Source organism: Astatotilapia calliptera, chromosome 19 (genome assembly GCF_900246225.1).
Source record: "Astatotilapia calliptera chromosome 19, fAstCal1.2, whole genome shotgun sequence".
Classification (NCBI taxonomy): Eukaryota; Metazoa; Chordata; class Actinopteri; order Cichliformes; family Cichlidae; genus Astatotilapia; species Astatotilapia calliptera.
In genome coordinates, this window is record NC_039320.1 from 17,237,204 (window position 1) to 17,256,944 (window position 19,741).

At 39.2% G+C, this 19,741-nt stretch overlaps 3 protein-coding genes across 5 annotated transcripts in view; 2 read left to right on the forward strand and 1 right to left on the reverse strand.

Moving 5' to 3' along the window:
- Positions 1-8,196, forward strand: part of fndc3ba (fibronectin type III domain containing 3Ba) — an 86,712-nt gene extending 78,516 nt beyond the window's left edge. For both annotated transcript variants that reach the window (XM_026152459.1, XM_026152460.1), the window contains 2 exons: positions 1,344-1,471; positions 3,619-8,196. In XM_026152459.1, the coding sequence (XP_026008244.1) occupies positions 1,344-1,471; positions 3,619-3,930 (440 nt within the window). In that variant the 3' untranslated portion in view covers positions 3,931-8,196. The remainder of the gene's footprint in view (positions 1-1,343; positions 1,472-3,618) is intronic.
- Positions 8,197-12,038: 3,842 nt separating this feature from the next.
- ghsra (growth hormone secretagogue receptor a) lies at positions 12,039-14,753 on the reverse strand. Its single transcript, XM_026152276.1, has 2 exons — positions 12,937-14,753; positions 12,039-12,708 (listed from the first exon to the last, which is right to left on the reverse strand). Exons 1-2 carry the CDS (start codon positions 13,850-13,852, stop codon positions 12,395-12,397), a joined length of 1,230 nt encoding a protein of 409 aa, XP_026008061.1. The 5' UTR covers positions 13,853-14,753; the 3' UTR covers positions 12,039-12,394.
- Positions 14,754-17,123: 2,370 nt separating this feature from the next.
- pld1a (phospholipase D1a) overlaps positions 17,124-19,741 on the forward strand; it is a 32,091-nt gene continuing 29,473 nt past the window's right edge. Inside the window, exon 1 of one of the 2 annotated variants that reach the window (XM_026151726.1) lies at positions 17,124-17,200. The gene's annotated coding sequence lies outside the window, so the exon portion shown is untranslated. Of the gene's footprint in view, positions 17,201-18,245; positions 18,427-19,741 lie in introns of those variants that run through there. The other variant, XM_026151725.1, reaches the window with a different exon arrangement.

Below are 19,741 nucleotides of genomic sequence, written 5' to 3' on the forward strand. Positions count from 1 at the left end.
AATTTCACATATGATGGCAGAGCAACGCAAACACACCAGTGCACGAGTATCCATGCATACAGTAATGTTTGCCACTTCTACGTGGATTAAATCAAGCTTTACGCATGCAACAAATGCATCTGTTTTTGGCTTTTAGTGATGAATTTTACTGTCGCCTGCCTGATTATTGCCTCCAGCATCTGATTGTTACTGTAAGAGAGGGGGTGGCTTATTACAGCTCCAATAATTGCAGTAAGGGGTAACCTCTCTGGATATATCTACAAAGTATGATGGTAGCTGTGCCGCATAGCATTGATATATCCATAAACCCACTCGAGGGACCGAATAGCTTCTGTAAAGCTCATAGCAGTGTACGCCATCTAAAAGGGTCAGGCATTCATTTGAAACTATAAAGAGCAGGTGATGTTGAGATGAATCAACATATAGATACTTGGTTATCAAAGCAGTTAGTAAAATGTGTTTTGTATTTAATGCAGCAGTTTATTGCAGTCAAAATGACATCGTTGTTGTTAACATTGTAATTTACAGTGTAAAATGACATTAATCCCCAAGGATTTGATTGCAGTGCATAACAAATGTTACAACTGAAAAACAAAATGAATTTCATGACTCACTTTGTTGTAGCTGATGTTCACTATTTATATTCATATATATGTTTCTCAGTTTCCTATTTTTGATTGATAGATTTCAGTTGTTTCTTCTGCTTTGTTTTAGTTCATCCTAAATGAACATTGGCCCTAAGATAAGCCTTACATTTATATGATGTATTTTTTCTATTATACATTATAATATCCCCAAAGTCGTTGCAGTTCCATATTGAAAAATGTTGTTCTTCAATCATAAGTGTTTTGCTGCACTGTTTCACGGAAGAATGAACCTTCTTGGGTATGCTCTTTTTATACCCAGTTTTATACCACTTTTTCTATATGCTGAATCAAGTTTCAGCTCTGGATAAGTTATCTTCTTAATGTTTTCAGTTAAATATAGGCTTTAAGTGTTTGGCAAATCACTGAACTGTGAGTTTATCTACACTTTACTGTTTACAACCTCTGTCAGTGCGTCCCAGGGCAGCTGTGGCTACAATGTAGCTTGCCATCGGCAGTGTGTGAATGGGTGAATGACTGAATGTAGTGTGAAGCGCTTTGGGGTCCTTAGGGACTAGAAAAGCGCTATACAAATGCAGGCCATTTACAACATTTTAAATGTTGTAAAATGATAAACACCATTTCTTGACTTCACAAGAGATGGTGTTCTAATTATAGTCTTCATCTGTTTGCAAGCGTCTTTTAACGATATGCAGTCATGTATATGAGATAATGATTTGTTATTATTAATTCCAACAGCTCCCAGAGTGCACCAGCTGGAGGGGAACATGTGTGAGATAACATGGGAAACTATTCCACCAATGAGGGGGGACCCTGTGAGCTATGTGCTCCAGGTGCTGGTGGGACGTGAGTCAGAATACAAACAGGTTTGTAACACACACATGTAAACGGGTCTTACATGAGAGCTGTCCAGTTCATCTAAACACTAGGAAGCTGCTGGAATTAATTAATTCAATTTTCTTTTGACATTTGATAGAAGAGTAAAATACCCATGTGTGAACACTTCCCTCATATACATCCCCCCTGCTGAGAGGTATTAAATACTTTTAATGAAAATTACAAAACAGAAGTATCTCAGGAAGAGTCTGCTGCACCTGGAAATATAGGATTTGATTGCTCACAGCTGCAGCGGTGGGCAGGCAGGTAGACAAAAAGTTATTTGTCTTCAGGGCCATTTCAACTTCTGTTATTGAATTACAGAATGGTTGGTGGGAAGAACTGCACTCTCATAAGTAGATAAAACCTGTGCAGACATATGTTATCAGATGCTGCTTTTAACATTTTGTGTTCTTTTTTGGGGGGGTTGTTTTTCCTTATTTTTGTTGGGTTTTTTTATTTCTTTATGAGAAGACCAGTAAATGCACTCAGTTATATTTACCTCTCGTCAGTTTGAGAGTCTAACAGCTAAAGTTCAGTGCACCTTTATCAAACCATTTCTTCTACTGCAGCACTAAAAATTAAATGGTGTTTTTTGTCTACACACATTCTCCTTTGACACAAACACCACTTACCTTTCTACAAGTTCAATTCCAAAGAAACTACCCTGTAAAATGCAAAGAAAAACACAAGGCGGTCATTTAAATGTCTTAAACATGTTTTTTAATCACAATAGAACATAGGAGACATGAAATTTTAAACGGAGACATTTTACTATTTCATCAAAAAATATTAGTTCATTTTAAAGTTGACGGCAGCAACAGGTCTCAAAAGAGTTGGGTGGAGATAACAAAAGACCGAAAAAACTAAGTGGTGCTAAAAAGAAACAGCCGGAGGAACATTTTGCAACTAGTTAGGTTTATTGGCAAAATGTCAGTAACATGACATCTTAGAGGGGCAGAGTTTCTCAGAAGCAAAGCTAGAAGGAGAATTCACCAGTCTGCGAATACACCCCCTCCCCCCCAAAAAAAAACAAAACAAAAAAAACGCATCATCAAATCGTGGAACAGTTTCATAATAATGTTCTTCAATATAAAATGGTGAAAACTTTTAGTATCCAATCATCTACAGTACATAATATCTTGAAATGATTCTGAGAATCTGGAGAATCTCGGTGTGATCCTCGCTTGTGATCTTTCGGCTCTCAAGCAGCACTGCAGTAACATCAATTACACTGTAAGGACTCAGGAACTCAGAAATCATTGTGAACACAGTTCCAATGCAGATTAAAACTCTATCGTGCAAAGAAAAAGCAAAATGTAAAAATGTTGTTAACATGAAAGTAGAAAACTGTTCTGTGGGAGGACAAATTTGAAATTCTTTTCAGGAAACTTGAATGATACTATGATACGTCCTCCACACTACAGAAGCGAGGGACCATTTGGCTTGTTATCAGCGCTTAGTTCAAAATCCTGTATGCCTGAGGGTATGGGAGCCCAATAATGCCTAGGGAAACTGGCACTTTGCTCATCTGGAAAGACAACATTAATGCTGAAAGGTGTATATATAGGTTTTAGAGCAACATATGCTCCCATCCAGGAGACATCTTTTTAAGGGTGGTCATTAAAAAGATGTCTCCTGGACAGCTTCTTGTAGAAGAGTCCGGGTGCTGAACTGGCCTGCCTCTTCACCAGACCTTTCACCAGCTGAAAACGTCTGGCACATCATGAGAAACAAAATACACCAAAGAAGACCTTAATGAGGACTGTTGCACACCTAGAAACCTATCAAATAAGAATGATAGGAAGAACATTCCTCTCCCAAAAATTGAGCAACAAATCTACTAAGTTGGTAAAAGTGGATTAAATGTTGCTACCATTAAATTCCAAATTTCTTAAAATTTTCACAGTTTAAACATCTAATTTGTTTTGTTTTTCTGTGTTCTTTGAATAAAATATGAGTTTACGTGAGCATGCATGTCTGTTTTCTAGCTAAAATGATTTCACTCAGGAGCATGTTATGCTTTTTAGTTGGATGAAAATCTGCGTCCTTTGCGCTTATCTTATTTCTTTCTTAAAATGTCTTTCTTATCCAAGTCAGCTGTAAAACTTTTTTCACCTCTTTCCTGCCTTCAAAGGTTTTCAAGGGAGAGGAGGGTGTGTTTCAAATCTCCGGTCTCCAGAGCAACACAGACTACCGTTTCCGTGTGGGTGCCTGCCGCCGTTGCCAGGATACGTGCCAGGAGCTGTGTGGACCACTGAGCCCTTCCTCTTTGTTCACGCTGCGTCGCCAGGAGGCAGCATCATCAGGAGAGCAGTGTGCCGTGGAAGCAGGCAAAGGAGCGGGCCTGATCTCGAGCGACGAGCGCTTTGCGGCGCTGATTGTGTGTGTGTTTGCAGGCTTCTCCATCCTCATGGCCTGCTTGCTACAGTACTTCTTCATGAAGTGAGGGAATTTTTAATTATAGGATAGAAAGAGAAAGCAAAATCGCAGAAAAAAAAACTTTAAAAAACATCTATGAAAGAACCGAATGAAATCAAAACAAACACTTGAGATGTACATTCAACGCTATCTATGATTTTTTTGGGTTATTTTTTGATTCAGGCTTTTCCCACCTTGTTCCTGTTGTCTTTTGCCTTCACTCACCTTGGACTTTTTCCCTCTCCGTCTCTGTTGTCTTCATACCATTGTCCGTCTCATTTGTTAAGGATTTCTGTCGAGGGAAGCCTTGTCTGAGTTGTACCTCGTTTGGGAAAGAAAGCTGATAATCAAGCCTTAAAATAGCTGTGAGCAAAACAGTTGCTTTCCAGACTGACTTGCATGTTTTTATTTTGTATCTTTTTAAAACATATTCACTTAGAGAACATATATTTCTTGATGGTCATTGCCTTACTTTTTTGGTTTATTTTTCAGTGTTTAATTTGCATTTTTTTTTGCTGTAGTCTTTATTCATTCAGCCATATTCCAGTGTAGGCCTTCAAAGCTTTAGTTGTTCTTACTTACCCAGTTTGTTACAACTCTACAGGCTGTCAGACATTTCACGCAATCTGCACCCGTTCTCACATGCAGACTGACAAATACCCAGTGCACAGACAAAGGTGCAGACTTACATGCATAACCTTGCACACATATCCAATTACACTAATGCAATGACAATGAGAAAGACATTTCATCCTAAGAAGTAAATCACATATCTGCTTAGCTTTTTACATTCACTCATTCACTCTTTCCGCTACCAAAGTGATGCAATCCATGTATGGTTTAAGATGCTGCTATCCTTTGATTTTATTATATCTACAAAAGAATGGAAAACCAGTAATCTAATATATGAACTCTATATATAGATATGTATATTATAGCAAATACTATGATGCTATAAATTGATGTAATATAAGTGATGGCAATGTAAGGTCTGAAGTACAGTGTAAAAGGGGGAATAGTGGACTCTAGGTGCTCATAGACGGCAGCTCTGAGGTCAGCTCAGCAGCTTGCACATTTAGTTGAAGGAGCCCTTAAACACTTGTCTTGGTTCAGAATATGAGCCCTTGAAGGTATTGGTTTGTGAGGCTTAAACTGGCTTTGGGGAGCCGGGCTGTGGTTGTGATCGGCTGCAGCAGACAAGGAAAGGGCTGGGCTGAGCATATTTTGGGCCATTGGTCAGTTCTTCTTTAATCTACCATCTCAAATACCATTGCTCCAGCCTATTTATCTGTAGCTTTACTAGCGATATGTACGTAGCTCCACTGACCCAGAGGTGCTAACAGTCTGCCAGCTAACCGGCCTTCTCAGAGCTGTATGGGTGTTAACTAGGAAAGCCATTAGGAGTTAGCTTGTGCTTTAGCCCCCACTAAGAATTAGCCAGCCAGAGCAATGCTAAAGCTGTTTCTCCTTCCGGCTAGCCTGTCAATTGATGCATTTAAAGTCTATTCTCCTCTTTTCTCATTTCCCACCCGTGATTATCTGTAATTACCCTTTTTGCTCTGGCCACTTTTCTCTTGCTTTCGATCCATCCCATCTGTCTGCCCATGCACTACTCTCACTTTCCCTCTCTTCTCTCTCGCTCTCTCTATTAAAAGGTGCTTTATTGATATGTAATCAGAGCAGTAGCAAGTCTGTGGTCTCTCCTCAGACGGACATGTTCTCTGAGGACTTGAACTAATGTTCACTAACCAAACAAGCCTTTGACAGGACACAACTCATCAGAACAGGGCATTCTAACACACATAACAGCCCCTCACCTCCCACCCAAGTCCCCAAAACCCTTTTTAACCCCAACCCGAAGCAACAAAGCCAAGGTACAACCCAATACATGCCCCGATAATCCAAAGAAGTCACCCTGACCTGCGTAATTAATGTGTGACATGTTTGTCGGATGGGGTGCAGGGAGTAAAAGGGATTGGATGGGAGACGGAGGTAATGATTAGCTCTGATTGGCAGCCTGTAATGTACCTCAGGGATAAGGCCTCACAGAGGGGAGATCTAATCTTGTCATCCCTATTGCTGTCATCATGATAATTTATCATTTTAGCTTCTTTTCTTCTTTTTTTCTCTCTTCCTTCCCTTTGTTCTCTCATTTTTGATGCTGTATCTTGTGCTCTGTCTGTGCTGTGCCTTGCTCCTGTTTGTGTCAGTAAGTAAAGTGGTTTACTAGCTTAAAAAACCTTTGCCAAAGTTGGTGGGAAAGTAAAGGTAGAGTTCTTTTCTAGGTTTTATTTATACTATATATTTGCATACAGTACTTTACATGCCAATTACAGTGCAATCTTCATTTATTTATTGTTAAAAGATTAAGAGACAAGTGTAGTTATATACTAATTTTTTCTTGTAGCATGTTTTTTTTTTCTTTTGTTTTAATGGATGTATGTTAGATTGTATGATTAAGGCCAGCATTCCTTATCTCAGTAACCCTTTAAGTATTTTTCTTACAGCTGTTGGGAACCTGTAGCTCATCAGTCCATGAATTGCAGTTATCATTGCCGTTTCAAACATTTAACCAAATTGCCTATGTATTTTTATTTTATTTTATTTTATTTTTTACATTTCCTGTTTTGGCTGTGCACAGGCAAGCAGTTCTTGAAACGCTTAGAGAAACATGTAGCAAGCCAGGTCTTATGGTCAATTCAAGTCATCTGTTTTGGGATAAACGTTGCTGCCTTTGGCTTTTGTTCTGATTAGTGTTATAATGAAGCTTCTGATATCTATTTTTACTGTTTTAATGCCAAAGTGCAAACTTTTTATGTCCACTAGTTGTTGCGTTTTGAATCGTCTAAAGGGTTCTGAGATGTTCTTCTGCAGCGACACAGCATTACGACTATTATCATTATTCTTTCTAAAGGAAAAAAAAACATTAACTTGATCTGTGATATTTCTTCTTTTCATATTATCTTTTATTGTTTTGTTTTGTAAAGCAAAATGTGCCATTATGAAATGTGTAGCCCCTTTCGGTGGAGTTTTTTTTCCCGTTTTTTAATTTTTACACAACCTGATTTCACACTGAAAGGTAAAGAAAGCAAAAACAATCATACGATGGTTTCCGGCAGATGATGAAAATAATAATATTGATAAATCCTTTTTCAGGCTTGTGCTGGTATAACAGTAGTGAGCTTTTTTGTGTCCGTACATTGCTAAGAGATGATATACAGAGATATCTATAGAGCTATAGAAGAAGAGGGTAAATTCATTATGACTAACAGAGTTGAAGCACTTTTTTATGCCAAGCATTAGGCTTGATGAGGTAAATATGAGCGATAGGAAACGCGATCCTTTGCTCTATTCCAAACTCTACTGCCAACACTGTCTGTTACTTTTATTGGCATTATTCTGTTATTGGCATCACTGTGACATTGGCATTACTGGGGCGCTCTCTGCAGAATGCACAGTGCAGCCACAAAGAAAGGAAAGTTTATAGGGAGTATGGTGCCTTTGTCTGATGTGTTCATCTTGTGTCTGCCTGTTGCATTGTAATTGACAGGTGACTTGTGAGGTGTCCTTTCCTTAAACTCCTGATGTTATGTTGCCCAACACTACCCCCTTTTAAGCCTTAATTCCCCAGTGGAAGAGCAGAGGTTTGCTTGGTGTATGGTCATTGTCAGGCCAGTTATGCTAGTGTTAAATAGTCCAAGGTTAGCACAGTGTTAACAAAAAGGCACTGTGTTTGTGGGCAGGGTACTCCCTTGATGTGCATTGTTGGGGGGTTTTTTGCGTTTTTTCCCCTCAAATACAGGTGATTTTATAGAACCCCAGCCTCCCTACTCACCACCCTGCAGGTCCTGTACATTTGGCGGGTATGTCAAGAGTGAGAGACAATGTTTTGCCCAGCAACCCCACGTCTGTGCCTTCTGATCATTTTTTTTTTGAATGTTTTGTACATGTAGAGATTTTGACTGAGAGATTGGCGATTTGACAAACATACAGAGACTCACAGGTATTTAACTATTTTTTAAGTAAGACAAAAACAGAAACATATTTTTACCTCACAATTAAAAAATAAACATTCCAACGTTGTCATGGTCTACGAATTGAGGAAAAAAAGAAATTCATGCATTTCTTCTTGTATTGTAAATGTTAGACAATTTCATATGCATTATATAAAAGAAACTGCCATATCAATTTTAATGTATAGATTTTTGCAAATACTACCCTATGTATGTAAGACGTAACTGTATCGGTAGCGTATATATAATATATTTATGCCCAATAAATGTTTTAATTTTTTTCTGTCTTTAATTGCACTGTTTATTGAATGTCAACATTACGCTTCAACACAATGATGCTCTGCAGTTTGTTGGTTTGTTCTTTTTTTGGATAGGACTTCCCAAACCAGCTGAATACATCAATATAGGGTGGAGAAACAAGTATAAACACACTTCTGACATTCTCTGTGGCAGTATTGATTTGTATCTTTCAGATTTAATAAGAGGGTCATTATTGTCATTTCATCTGCATCATCTTTGTGTACTGTTGTAAACATAGAGGACTGATAATCAATATTTATAATATTAGGGTTTAAATTAGAATTACTCAGCTGGAGAGCTCATCTTACGAGCACTGTAATTCATTTGAAATTTCACCGCAAATCATTAATATAATAGTTTTTGCCTTTAATTTGTCACTTAGGGTTCAAGGATTTGAGGTGAGTGTAAATGTGTGTCTGTGAAGGTTTGTCATGTTGAGATTTACTCTCTGGTGGCCTTAATACTGTTTAACCAGAAAGCTGTGACAAGACTAAATCACAGACTTTATGCCCTGCTGGCCCTGAAAGCAGCCGGACAGAAACTGCAGCACTGCAAGGTCAATATTCCTCAATCACAGGCAATCCAAGGGCATCAGAGGAACATTAGTCTTTTTGTCTTAACAAAAAGACCATAGATTACATTTATGAAAGAAAATCAAACATTTATTTTCCTAGTCAAACTACAAATCCTTTTTTTAAGTGCACTGCAGTAGCTTTTGTTGAACAATACCGTTCTATAGGTTAATATGGTATAAGTCTAGTGACTGGAAGTGGTAGGATTTCACTGTCGGGTGTTCCAGTTTTCACATTTTTAATGCAGGAACCTTTTTCCAAAGATTCCCGAGAAACAAAACAAAAAGTGTCACTTTGTGGCTTTCAAATGTTTGGGTCAAAATTGATAGCTTAATAATTAACAGTCCAGACTGCTAATACACTGATAGGGTTATGTACGTATTCCTCATGGGGAAAATCAACATTTCATATTCATTTCATGTTCAAAAGTCTATACTGAACTATTTAGACTTAAATTTTTAAGCAATTGCTTTTGTATTAACAAAAAACTGCAGGCTGGGGTTCTTTTGTACAGACTGATGTTTATAATGATGCCTTTAATGTTTTCACTTGACTATCGAATTAAATGTAAAATTTAGCACAGACACAGGGTGCTTGTCCCAACCAGGATGAAGGAGATTGACAATAACTTTAGGTGCCACTAGTGTGGACACAGATGCCTAATCTTATTTGAACGAAAGCTTCTTGGAGGATTCTTTTTGTCGTCATCATCAGGAGACTGATGAAAAAATATAGCTGCGTTTGTCCTGGTCTGAACCATCTGCACTATCCCATTTGCAGATGACTTCATTTTTGGTCCACCCCTGTGAGTGTACTTGTAAACAGTCAGTGTGTTGGTATACCAGCAAACATTAGCTTGTCTGAACTGGTATCAAAATAATAAAAAAAAGGTGCTGCATTTTTAAAAATACTTATTTAATTCCACTCTCATCCTAATTGTGTAATGTTCATTTATCCACACTCACAACCTTCATTTAAACAAGCTCTTATGATTTCTGACTCATTGTTACGCAATTTCATTGTTCTTGACAATGACAATAAATAAATAAATACTAAATACTAATACTGTTTGAGCCTCTTCTCTTTCACTTTGTGTTTTATTGTCCATTTCCACTGAGGTATTTCATGTGGACTTTTGTGTTTCAGATCTCTTCTTCTCTCCACCTTTCATCCACCCACTTCTCCTGTGAGTTACCAACTCAACTTTGAGCTTTAATTCCCTGTGAATCCTTCATTACCTTTCATAGTCATTCTAATTTTCAATCTGCTGAACATTTTTGCACTCAAAGGCTTTTGCTGACTCCCCTGTAAGTGTTTTGATCAAGTACCTGAGGGGAATTTAGTGATGAATGAGTGCTCTTTTGAGGTCTGCTTCATATTGGCAGCACCTGCTGTCTTATAAGCTATCTAATGTGATAGAATGGAGCCTGGTGGCACCAAGAAAATCCTGTCAGCTGAGATGGGAGAGGCACATTGCAGTGTCCCTTCGGCCAGTGTTAAACCCCTTTGAGGCCAACATTATATAGTGGGGTACTGCTGGGCCACATGGAGAAATGACTGCATACCCTATTGTTATCTTTTGTTATTTTTTAATGTGACTGAGAAGGTGTTTACTGGTGTTTGTTGGTTTAATAACCCTGATTGCAGTTTGCATCTCATATCTGCTGAGGGCAACTTTCTGACTGTCGAGTCGGTTACACAAAGAATATGAATACTGTGTACAAAAGAGGAGGAAACTTTTTGTTTCTTTTACAAGACATTATCATAGACATACACATTAACTAAGTGAAGATAGTCACATAGATTAATAAAAAAAAAAAAAAAGCAATAAATTTTGACTGTTAATAAGTATGGATTGATAAAAGCATGTCATGTTATCAGTATATGGTCATAAACATTCATTTAACAGATACATTCTTCAAAGTCATGAGGCCATGTTTTAAATCAAGGAAGCTGCTGTGGTGATTTGGACTGCGTAAACCACCTGAGTGTACTGCATTACAAAGCATCTATATACAAATTATAGCAAAGATCTTTTCGACAAGGCTCTTTACAAATCACTTTACAAAATGTACCACTTTTACATTTCCACCTGTTGTGTTATCTTACACAAGCTCAAAGGAAAATCTATTTTAAAACTTTCTTATACATTGTTGTAGCACTTCATCAGACTGGAGAACATTTAAAATCACTTTACATGCCATGATCTGCTGTTTAATCACCCATGAAGACTTTTCATCTTCCAGGCTTTAGTAAATTGTTAAATGAGAAAAAGAAGACACATATTATACAGTTTACATCGTGTGAGAACTCACTTCTCTCGTTTGTCAGTGGAAAACCATGTCTCCTAAAGATAAGTGTGAAGCCTTGGGCTAGCTTACAGTGGAAGCTACTTGTATAGAAGCAGGACTAGTGAAAATGAATGTTTTTGTTGCCATAAATATGGCTGCAAAAAGCATGATTGCTATTGGTAAATTAGACAAATTTATAATAACGTTTTGTGTTTACAGCCACAGCAAAAGATAGCATTGTATGCTTAATCAGTGCAACATATGTAACTATAGCTGGTGACTGAAAACATGTGGATAACACTGCTGGAAAATAGTGCACAGTTCACATGGCCCAGAAAGTGACTGCTAACATGTTTATTTATACATTAACAGGCAGCTTTCTTTGTGTATGCACCAGACCTAAACTTGCAGAGTCATAAGACCTGTAAAAACCTTTTGCGTTGCTACCTTATAGGACCCCCCCACACCCCCTAATACACATTTCTGATGGTCCTACAGATTAAACAGTGCTGATCATTTAACAGTGAAATACATTCAACAAGATCAGAGACTGATACATATTTTGGAAATATAAATTGTCTCACAATCACAAAAAAAAGCAAAGGCTGTGCACCACAAAGATTCACAAGAATACTCACAGGGACTGTTGACTCACCCCATTGATCCCAAACACAGCATTGATTTGAATATAAAAGTGCCCACTGGGAATTTTGACAACTTATAACAGTAACCCACGACATCTTCATGTAACGTGACTAAAAGCATACCCAAAAGCATGACATTTGGCCTGCATAGCACATGCAAAAATCTCTTCCACACACATGCACATACACACTGCACCTCTGCCTCTGTCTTAATGAGTACAGAGCTGTGCCGCAAATTCTACAGTGCTTTCTTTGTCATCCAGAATATAAATGCAGTATAAGGCATTTGTAGATGTGCGTGACATTTATACGTGAGCACACAGGCGTGCGTGTCTGTTTTTGATTGATATCCTGTAAGCATTTCAGGCCAGTGACTTTTGCACTTCACCAGTTTTGCTTTTCAATTGTTTTCTATGAATAGTGTGTGGCACTTGCTGAAATAACCGAACAAGACAAGTAACTGAGCAAATTGTATTTAAAAGAAAGCGTTTTATGCATATGGAGCGTTTATGGCTCGTGCTTTTTTAATCATCCTTTTTGATTCCAGTCAAATAAAGGCAAGTGCTCACCACAATTTTGCATCGCCCTGACAGAAATTATGGCCTTTACATGAGTAATGTAGATCCACGACTAATAGCTTTATTCATTACGCCAGCCATTTAGGCCATGCATTCAAAAGCTGATTGTAGACTCTGTCCAGCCGTTTGAGCCATCTCCCTTCACAGTGCTCGCTGTGCGACCCCGTGGCGGCAGGCTGTCGGTCAGGCCGAAGAGGCGCGCCGCTGCACCCCGGTATTTCCACGACATGGTGTTATAGAGGATGGGATTGATGGCAGCACTCAAGTAAAAGAGAACCACTGACACCAAGCTACAGTACTCGGATAACAACGACAGCAACGGGGAAGGAGCATCCAGAGAGCGGAACTGCAAGTAGCGACCCACATGGAAAGGCAACCAACACAGGACAAAGGCCAGCACAACAACCACTTTTGGAAAAAAAAAAACATAAAAAGGAGCAGGGGTTAGTCAAAGGAGATGCTGATTAACATTTTCTACCTAAACATATATATCTTTATTTGGACATTTGAACTGATATCACTTTAATATGAACACAGTTTAAAGCCCTAAGGTGTCTTTCATGTGTCGACAACTCAAACTCGAATCATGTAAGAACTTTAGAATTTTTGCATAATTTGCGCGTTCTAGAAACTTACCCAGCATCTTTATGGTCTGCCTGTTGCTCTTATCCCTGTGAGACACGCGGTTGCTCATGTTCGTCTCCCGGTGCCTTTGCCACAGCCGACGGCCTATCAGGCCGTAGAGCACTGTCAGACAGAACACGGGCATGAAGAAGAAAACGGAGCTCAGCCACACCATGGCCCCCATCAGACCGGATTGCACAGCATAGTGCGTCATCTTACACTCTCGGGTGTCCTCAGCCTCCAGGAATAAGTTAGACTCATTCATCCACGAACTGAAGTTTAGTGGCCCCATGGTGTCCTGCTCTACTCCCACCATGACAAACACAGGGCCTGCGCTCAAAAGGGACACTGTCCATAACAGACAAATCAAGGCTCTTACGCGCCTTTTGGTTACCAGAGCCTTGGCGCGCAATGGGAAACAGATCGCCAGGTAGCGCTCTACTGACAGGGCGGTGATGCTGAGGATGGTGGAGTAAGTGCTTGATTCTGACACAAACTGAAAGAGTTTGCAGAGCGCGTCTCCAAAGCGCCAGGGCCTGTATCTCCACATGCGGTAGAGGTCAAGTGGCATGCAAAGGAAAATGAGTAGATCGGATACCGCCATGCTGCACAGGTACAGATTGGTGGTCGTGCGCATGTCCCGGTACTTGCTGACCACCAAAATGGTCATAACATTCCCGGCCACCCCTATCAGAAACAGCAGTGTGCAGGCGACGGTGATGGCCGTTAGGAGAGGAATTGAATAATAATTGAGAGGGGGCGGGGAAGGGTCAGCTTTGCTTATGGTATTGTTGGTCTCCTCCCAGGTGCAGTTATGGTGGAGGCACTCCAGTTGGCTGGGCCAGGAGGGCATTGTTGCCTCTGGGTTATTCTCCCGGCCGCACCTGACCCTGACTGCTGATGTCACCCTGGATCTGGGACTCCTCATGCCCCTCGATGCCGCACTCACCTGCGTTATTCATTGTTTGATTTCCGGAGTTAAGAAAAACGTGTAACGGAGGAGATCAGGCGTGAACACAAGTAATATCCTTAGTGGTGCAAGCAATCCTGTGTAGCCTAACACTTCTTTACTTTGAAGATCAAACACGACATAGACGGTGTTGAACAGACTATAACAGAAATATGAGGCCATCTCAGATCGATCCGAATTATCCACCCCATCTTCATAACGCACACTAAAGTGTTCCAAAAGTACCTGAAGAGTAGGAGTGATGGTTACAAAATGCATTACATCCGGATATTCGCAAGCTATAAATCGCCAGCCGAAATTTTTGGGGATGTATACTCCAATAAAAACGGATATGACAGAAAATAAAAACAGATCTAGTATTTAAAAATCTAACATTTAAGCGCATCTTATCTTCTCCATCTTTAAAAAAAAATATTTGTGAAACCCACCAGAAGCCTGAGGTCCTTCATGCGCTAAGAAGCCCCAAAGAGTCCCCATCAGCGGCAGCAAGTCCCCGCGTTTTCACAAAATAAAAAGCAAAATATTGGATCGGTTGACGAGTTGCATCTGGCAGCATGTGATGGTGAGTCAGACTCAGGGTCATAATGATGCGGCAGCAGCAAAAAAACATCTGTCCTGCAAATGACAGTGGTGCTCAAACTCAGCCAAACACAAACGGGCAAATAACAACTAGCGTGAAAACAATCACTGTCTGACGGAAGGGAGACAGTTTAATAAAACTCACAAACACCACGAAAGAACGATGCATTGTCAATGGAATAAAAAAATCTAAGAGTCCAAATGGTTAAAGAAGAAATATCAGTCAAGACCGATGAAAAAAATCCACCTTAACACCAGACTTCTGTTCTGCTCCTGTAGTTATGGTGCATATCCAGTGTGTGGATCATGATTCCCGGTGCGCAAAACATCTTACCCAAGTGAAGTGGTTGTGTTGTGGGGGTCTGCTCTGAGTGTGATGCTGCAACACCACCTACCGGTACTGTTGCAGTGATTGGTAGCGGTTTCAGCATTTTAAGCAATTATGCCTTTTGTGTTTACCACCAGCCAATGAGAAAGAGTATTCCTCATTAGCATTTGGAGAATAAGTCGACTCTCTCTCTGTTTTATGATGTGATGGACCAAGAAGACAAGGAAAGTCAGGCAAGGGTTAAAGTCCATAAAACAAACTTGGTTAAATTATACAAAAAATAAAATAAAATAAATAAAAATACAATAAATATTGAGCCCATAAAAGAGGTCAAAGTAACAGAACTCTACTCAAAAGCTGGCAACAAACACTAACCTACCTAAATGAGACAAAAGGGAAACTTAAAAAGTGGCTGATCAGCCCACAAAGACACAAAAAGGGTTAGAACGCGCCAAAACCTAACTGAAACTAACATAATAAATTCCATTTCCCACCCATGATCCAGAGTTGTCGTGTGATCCAATTTTCAAGTCTTCACATAGGCTTTCTCCGCCCGTTTTCCACCTCTTAGCTCATCAACCAAGGGCCTGGAAGCAGCTGCTGCTGAGGTCTACGTTCACACTGCAGCGAAGCGCACAATCCGATTTTGACCCCATGCGACATATCGTCATGTAGACAGTGGACGCCCGATATTTGCAATCCATCTGGGTCCTTTGTGTGGACTGATTCGATACAACCGATGTTTTGAAGCGATGTTTTGAACGTAGTGCATAAATCCGTCTTTACGTCATGCACAAGAAGCACGCCAATATCAGTTCTGGAGAAGACATCCGACGCTTCTGCAATAAGTGTTTAGTGGAACTGTTGGAAGACAACCGTGAATATTTATTTCACGTTATTTTATTACTGTAATCTATTCGTTAATCTAAGTATATTAAGCCATCAGCAACATATGTTTGCTCTCGGTGTACAGAGCGTGGGGAGTCTCTTTGCGCTGCGGCCGCTTGACGTTCACATAGAGCGGTTGCTGTCGCTTTATTCGTGGAACAAGCAGACACAAAAATCGATTTGATCAAAAAATCGAATTGACATTAAACCTGCAGTGTGAACGAGCCAATTCTGCGCCCTAAATATGGTTTTAATGAAGACCCTGCACAAAGCAGAAAAAGACACTTTCTTTTCTGGTTGCCCATTACCTATTTAACTTTCACAATATATTATATGTGCCTAAAATGGCACTAACTGCCATCGCTAATAAAACAAAAACAAAACAAAAGAGTAACACTAACAGAATAATTGATAACGATCTTGTGCATTTTCAGATTGCCATTAAAAATTTACCCCCTGATATGTTCAGTGCTGTATAAACATTCTCTAGTTTGGACAACAATGTACATTATACCATTTCCCACAACGAAATAACATCTATTTCTTCACTGAAATGTTCAGAATCTAAGAATACATGAATTTGAATAAACATGTGTTACTTTACAACAATCTCACCTACAAACCTACTTTGCAAAAACAATTTAAAGCTTATACTTAATTGCTACTTCTTAAATGGTTAAGAAAATAGATGGATAGATAAATAATATTTCTCAGTTTACTATATTCAGTTAAATATAGGAAACAAGTAATTTGCAAACCATTGCATTCTGTCTTTATTTACAGAAGTAACTTAGAATTTTGGGTTGTAGATCAATATACACTATGAATGGACTTCAAGTTGCCAAATCACATTTGTATAAGTTGCCTATTGGAACCAAAATGACCTCCAAACTTGTGGGGCTTGTCACAAAAAGCCCAACAACATAACTTAGCCTTCACCATAATTTCTGGGCACGTTCTGGCATCTCTGCTCTACTAACTAACAATGGAGAGTGTAAGTCAGCAGTATAAGAAATGCAGTGAGTGAATGTATGTGTGCAAACGCCCAAAAAGGTGGATGGAAGGCAGACCAATCACCACAATGCAGTTTTTCCGGCCCCGGCCCCACTGAACTGGTTGGTCTAAACTAATTACATAATTACTCTAGGGTAGGTTAGGATTGCCTCGATAAGAGTGAGAGGCTTATCACCATTTTTAATGACATATAATTAAGATATATCAGATTATTTTCCTTTTGTCTTAAGCAAAAACAAAAATAAAATAGCAAAAATCACACCTTTGACTGGCAGCATAGTTCTGTTTTTCCTGCACGGATGAGATTCTCATGTTTCAATTGGTGTTATCTCTCTGCCCTTTGCTCAGTGCTTACCAGCTGACACCGTTTATGACCACTGAATTATGATATGTGTGTGTTTAAGCGAGGAGACGAAGCCGGTTAGTTAGAAATGACTTGAGAAAGACTGATCTTGCTGTCGTTAGCTTTCGGGACAGCCGTGCTTTGAAGGTTTCCGGTATGTATCTGTCATCATTTGATATAGATGTGTGTACAGACCATTGGATGCGTGTGTTTACACATGCAAGTGCGTATTTGTACAATGGTCTAAAGCACAACTTTAGACATTTGTACTGCACAGTCAAACGTCGTGGTTTGGTGTGCCCATAACAACTGAAGTAATGCCAAATAACAGACTGACTCACTATTTACATGGACAAAATTGGATTGTTTCTAAGACAACAAGAGTTAACAGCAAAACTGGTTGTATTACCTGTTATGTCATGTTTTTATTTTAGTGTCGGGATCGATTTAATTTCTCAGATGCGTTTCTTTTTAGTAGAGTTGAAAATGTGTGTTATTTATTTAGAAAAAGACAGTTCTCATCTATTTTTATTTGAAAATGAAGCACATTTAGGATCCTTCATGTGTCAAGTGCACGTGGTAAATGTGGTAAAGGTTTGTGGTTACATTTTTATCTGCAATGTTAACTGAGAAAGTGTTTCCAGGGTGTGGTCGATTTCAGGTTAAAGTCCCTATCAAACCCATAATATACACTCTCGAGAACTACTGGCTTTACTCGGCCTGCACAGAGGTGCAGTACATCAATTATTCCACTAGATGGAAGAAGAGATCGCTTTCCTTTTAGTTTGAAGGCAAAACATACGGAGTATAAGTTGTATTTATACACCAAGTTTAAGTGAAGACACAGCCAAATCAAATGCCTAACTATTTTTCTTTTTTTTTCTTCTTATTTTTAAATATTTAGTATAACACCCAAGTGACATGTGCAATGATACACAGAGAGATGAGCTATAAATAATGGAAAGCAAGAAAAATAAACAAATAACAGAGAATGAGTAAAAGTGAGAAGTGATGAGATAATAGGCAGAGTCAGTGTCAAAGAATTTCCCAAGTGTACTCCTCCTACTTCAGCACAAGTCCAGCACTATTTTTTATCCAATGAGAAAAGGCTATGGGAAGAGTCTCTTTTTGTGATTGGCCTAGAGTTTGTGTGACCCCTCCCTTCCTGAGGAGTTGGAGAGAGTTCACTGTTAGTTTTTTTTCCCAGCCACACTTACAGAAGTGCAGACTAGAAGGAGCTGTCTGCTGTCGCCGCTGCTGCTGCTGTGCAATTCTTTGTCTGCTTAGGCGTCTTAGTTGCTTTAGTTTTGCCCAACATTGAGTAAAGCCAGGTGGATCAGACTAAGCAACATGTGGACTGCACGTCCACAGAAAGAGCAGGTTGGTAATGTGTCCCTCTGACTCTGTTTGTTTTTGTGTCTGCTCTGTTCTATTTGCGTCCAGGGGCTTTGGGAGATATGTGTCTGTGACACTCTTTGGCTTTGGGTTATCACTGGAATCATGGACAAGAAATGTACAGTGGATTATACTGGAGTACTGCTGAACAAGTTGGATTAGTTCTTTTTGAGCTGCAGCAGAGCAAATACGTGGTTAATGTGCATCACTGTTTCTGTTCCTTGTCACAAAATGATATATGCTGTACTAAGATTTAGTCACAAGTAAAGTGTAAAATGTAAAGAGTGGCTGCTATAGTGAGGTGTGAAGATGAATCTCCTGATCTTTTTGTTGGTTACTTTGTACCAGTGTAATGCTGTGACAAATAATGTTTTACCTGTTGCATAAGACTTCACAGGTGTGCGTGTGTGCATGTCTGTTTGTGTGTTGGCCTGATGTCCCCTTTCTCATGCCTTGTGGGAAAACTGGTTGCTGCAGCTGGAATGTCATGGGAAGACTGCAGATATTTTTTTTCCTGCTGTTCGCCCATAGAAAACCAGCCCCCTCCCCTCTGCAGTTCTTCTGTTGTCTTTGCAACAGATATACTGGATACTGACCTCTGGCATTCAATGACCTCAATACTTTTTGTTGTGGTGCCAGCATTATTAAACAGTAAACTTTATTACTGTTATTCCTGCCTGAGGCTTTAAATGCATGCGTTTAAGTTTATCGACCTAAGTCTATGTGTTTTCTTGCTGTGCTTGCTGTGTGATGTATTTGTTATTAAATATTTGTTGGACAGTAAGAAAAATACTGAGCTGACGATTTCTTGGGTACGATCTTTGCTATAACCACCCACCATTCTTTTAAAGTAAAAAAGTAGCATAATAAGTTTTGCATCATTGCAGTTTGCTGCTTAGAAGAGACAGGGGGGATCAGTGTTGTTAGCAAGGTTCTCAGATTTAGTACTACAAATTAAATCCAGATGTGAACTTCTGGCTTGTGTAATACCAGACAATGTGCCACCATCAAATATTATTTTGGGCTTTCCAACTACGATTTAAAATATATCTCTATAATTAAAGCATTATAGATATATATATTCTTATATATATATATATATATTATATAAATATATATTCTTTTCCAAATTCTCACAGTTTTCATTGACTTTTCAAGAGCAAGTCTGTAGACGAGCTATTTCAATGTATTTGAAATGAACCAGGAGACCAACCTGTTGCTGCTGTTCTCCATGATGTACATTTCCCCGCGTTCACTGGGCCATTTGACACTCATACTACATCATACAGTACAACACATC

Excerpts from the sequence above, each read along its gene's own strand:
- ghsra (XM_026152276.1), bottom strand. The coding sequence starts at position 13,852 with ATGAGGAGTCCCAGATCCAGGGTGACATCAGCAGTCAGGGTCAGGTGC. Across the intron at positions 12,709-12,936 it reads GCAGACCATAAAGATGCTGG|TGGTTGTTGTGCTGGCCTTT; the intron begins GTAAGTTTCTAG and ends TTTTTCCAAAAG.